The following is a 3,004-nucleotide window of genomic DNA, read 5'->3' as shown; positions in this document are numbered from 1 at the left end:
GCTTTTTTTTTTTCAAGCAGATTGCACTCTCTCACCCTGCTCTTGTTTTATCTCCAATATATATCCTGCCGGCCGTGAGCATTCCTTATGTTTCTCCTAAATTAAACCATACTTCACTAAAAGATAATATAGTTTCATTTGATTCCAGTTCAAATTTCATTTCCAAGTCCATCAAGTTGCCATTGCAATTTATTTCTTTCCAGAAATATATTCTGTTGGACCTGTTCTGCAGTACAATATAATTAAAACCTAATGCATGACTAGGTCATTCAATAATCTCTTCCTTCCAATCGCTACTTCCAAGTGTGTCCAATTTTCAATATTTCTCTCTGCTGTCGAATGGCAACCCAACATTAGCTACGTAATTCTTTAAACCTAGCCTGCTTCCTATCCCTTAACCTAACACAAACATCCAGAAAATTAAAATAATTAGACGGCAAAGCAGATTCATATATTAAATCCTTTGCTGACTAATTTCACTCCATCTGTTTCTAAACCTTTCCATCATCCTTCTTGTTCTACTCTCTATTTTATCGATTAAATACCTACGAAAGTAGGTTGGTTTCTCCTAAGAATCATCGTTCTGTGTTGTTTGTCCTCACCTTCTTCCCTTAGTGCTTCTTATTAGCAGGATTATTCCCATTGCCATCTTCATTCTAGCCCTACGTTGTTCCACTCTCTAAGGCATTTTTTCCTAATGGGAGACACTACGACTCTCGCCAAGGCAAGGAAGGAGCTCGAAGAACTCTACCTCGGAGTCCCAGATGAGTCGGTCGACCTCAGTTTTAAGGACCTTACGAGCTTTCAACAAAATGGAGCAACTGAAAAAAAGGTCAGCAGCATGGTACAAATCGACGAGGAACCACTCCAGGCGCTTAAGACCTCGCCCGTCAACAAGTCGCCGAGTATTGATTTCTCAAAGGGTCTACAAGGAGCTAATAAGAACCACGGGGTCGAAGTCGAATTGTTTCGCGAGCGGCTTCTGCAGAACAGCTGGAAGAGGAGCAGTAAGAGCGCGGCAGTGATGTTGGAGCGCAGCAACGCTTATGATGATATGAGCGGGCTGAGCATGGCCAGCACTGCGGTCGGAGAGACAGGGAGGAGAAGGCAACCTGGCATCCCTCACTCTAACATCTGTGCTCTCTGCAGTATTTACATCTACATTTTTAGGCATAGATGCTTGGTGAGAACCTATAAATTAAAATGACATTACAATTAATTTAATTTCCTGCCGTCTGGATCGATTTGAACTCCATGCATATTTATCGTTTCAGGTTTGTGGAAGAGTGTATTGCAGGAGCTGCGTAGGCATTGGCATGGGAGAGATGTCTGAAGGAAGGAAATGCGTGGAATGTTTGGGGAGAAGGTTCAGTCAAAGGTCAATTAATCTAGAAGTTCAATTTATATGCCTGACTGACTGCCTGCCCATTAATTAGCTCTACTTCTATTTGCAGTATACATATATATAGTCCAAGCATGCATGACACGATGAGTTTGCTCTTTAATAGGTACATCAAAAGGGCAGGTAAGGCATTCTGTTGTTGGAGGTATCCCAGTAGAGTGAAAGTGCAAGAGCTCATGTGGGCAGACAAGGGGCCAAGGAGGAGCGGCGAGAGGCGATATCGAAGTGGAGTTTCGTCGGCATTACGAAGTCCGGTATCGACGCCCGGGAGCTCAAGGGTAGCATCCAGGTTAGGAAGCCCGGTGAAGATGGTGGGGATGCCTTCGGCTGCTGCGCAGTATAGCATAGGCTACGAGTCCTCCTTCATGGCCAGCCCCATGCGCTCACCTAGTCCTCATGCATTTCCTCTGTAATGCTGGGGGGACATAACAAGAAGGCACCCAGTACACGCGTTCAATGATTCTTCTGTTGAAAGCGTTATCGAACTTGTTAGGCCCAGGCCGTGGGCCCAAATTATTATTTTTTTTATCAAAATATATCAATAATTTATATACCCCTTTTACCCCAGCATGAAATATTCTTTCTGTAATTTATTTGGTATTTCTTATACCAACAATTTTCTCCTTTTTTTTATTATGATAATCTATTCAAAGTTAGTAAAAAAAACATAAGAAAACCATTTCAACAGCACTTAGCATTTTAATCAGACTGCAATAAAATTGATTTTTAACAACTTTTTTAAAAGTCAATTTCCACAAAGAACGCTCCCTCTTAGCTTAATCTCTTCTCTTGAAATTAAGGTTTTAAGGGTTTCAAGGGTAAAAAAAATACTCCCCCTTAATCTCTTCCCCTTCTAAAAAAAATTCGAGGACTTTTGTTTTAAAACCACTTAGTTGTACAATCACTTAACTTTAAAAAATACTTAGCTTTAAAAACACTTAGTTTTTAAAAAAAAATACTTAGCTTTAAAAATACTTAGTTTTTTAAAATACTTAGGTTTAAAAAACACTTAATTCCTAAACTCTCCCTTTTTGACATAATAAAAAAAAATTAGTAGAAAGATGATTTTGAAATAGATGTAAGGCTTATAGAAAATTTTCACAAAAGGTTTGAAATGAAAATTTTGAAATACAACCGTTTGAAAAACACATTACTTTTCAAGAGAGTTTTAGAAAGATTAAGATAAAGAGTGTTAATAATCAAATTTTAAAAAATATGATTTTGTCAATGAAGAAAAGATTCTAGAGTCCATGCATGCATGATTTAAAAAGAGTGATTAACTTTAGAAAATATTTGAAAGTAAATCAACGAAGAAATTGGCCTTGGTAAAATGTCTAACTTTGATTACTAGCTGACTAACAAAAAATAGCAATTTTTAATAAGTTAGTCAAGGTAATTGTGAGTTTCTAACTGGTCATTTATTATGAAAAATTACTTAACTTAATCAATGTTAATTTATATTTTTAGCCTAGATTGATGAAGATGCACTGATATAAGCATCTGAAGTATAAGCTTGACCTTAAGCATCACACACCATTTTAAGTGTCTTAGTACACAAGCAAGGTAATCCTAATATACTTGTGAGATGTTGGTGTAGGATTG

General features: G+C 37.7%; 1 protein-coding gene across 1 annotated transcript; it reads left to right on the top strand.

The window, feature by feature from the left end:
- The first annotated feature begins 697 nt into the window (after positions 1-697).
- On the top strand, positions 698-1,815 carry LOC141828932 (uncharacterized). The gene is made up of 3 exons (XM_074716323.1): positions 698-1,183; positions 1,275-1,378; positions 1,509-1,815. Exons 1-3 carry the CDS (start codon positions 698-700, stop codon positions 1,813-1,815), a joined length of 897 nt encoding a protein of 298 aa, XP_074572424.1.
- The last annotated feature ends 1,189 nt before the right edge of the window (positions 1,816-3,004 follow it).

This window comes from Curcuma longa, chromosome 5, assembly GCF_044706935.1.
Source record: "Curcuma longa cultivar G26 ecotype Majalengka, Jawa Barat chromosome 5, ITB_CL_G26_1.1, whole genome shotgun sequence".
Taxonomy (NCBI): domain Eukaryota; kingdom Viridiplantae; phylum Streptophyta; class Magnoliopsida; order Zingiberales; family Zingiberaceae; genus Curcuma; species Curcuma longa.
This window is presented reverse-complemented; position numbering and strand designations above follow the sequence as displayed.

What these genes read in the sequence shown, in the direction of transcription:
- LOC141828932 (XM_074716323.1), top strand. Translation starts at nt 698, where the DNA reads ATGGGAGACACTACGACTCTCGCCAAGGCAAGGAAGGAGCTCGAAGAA. An exon ending in TTTTTAGGCATAGATGCTTG is followed by an intron (nt 1,184 to 1,274) that starts GTGAGAACCTAT and finishes TTATCGTTTCAG; the next exon opens with GTTTGTGGAAGAGTGTATTG. An exon ending in GGGAGAAGGTTCAGTCAAAG is followed by an intron (nt 1,379 to 1,508) that starts GTCAATTAATCT and finishes GCTCTTTAATAG; the next exon opens with GTACATCAAAAGGGCAGGTA.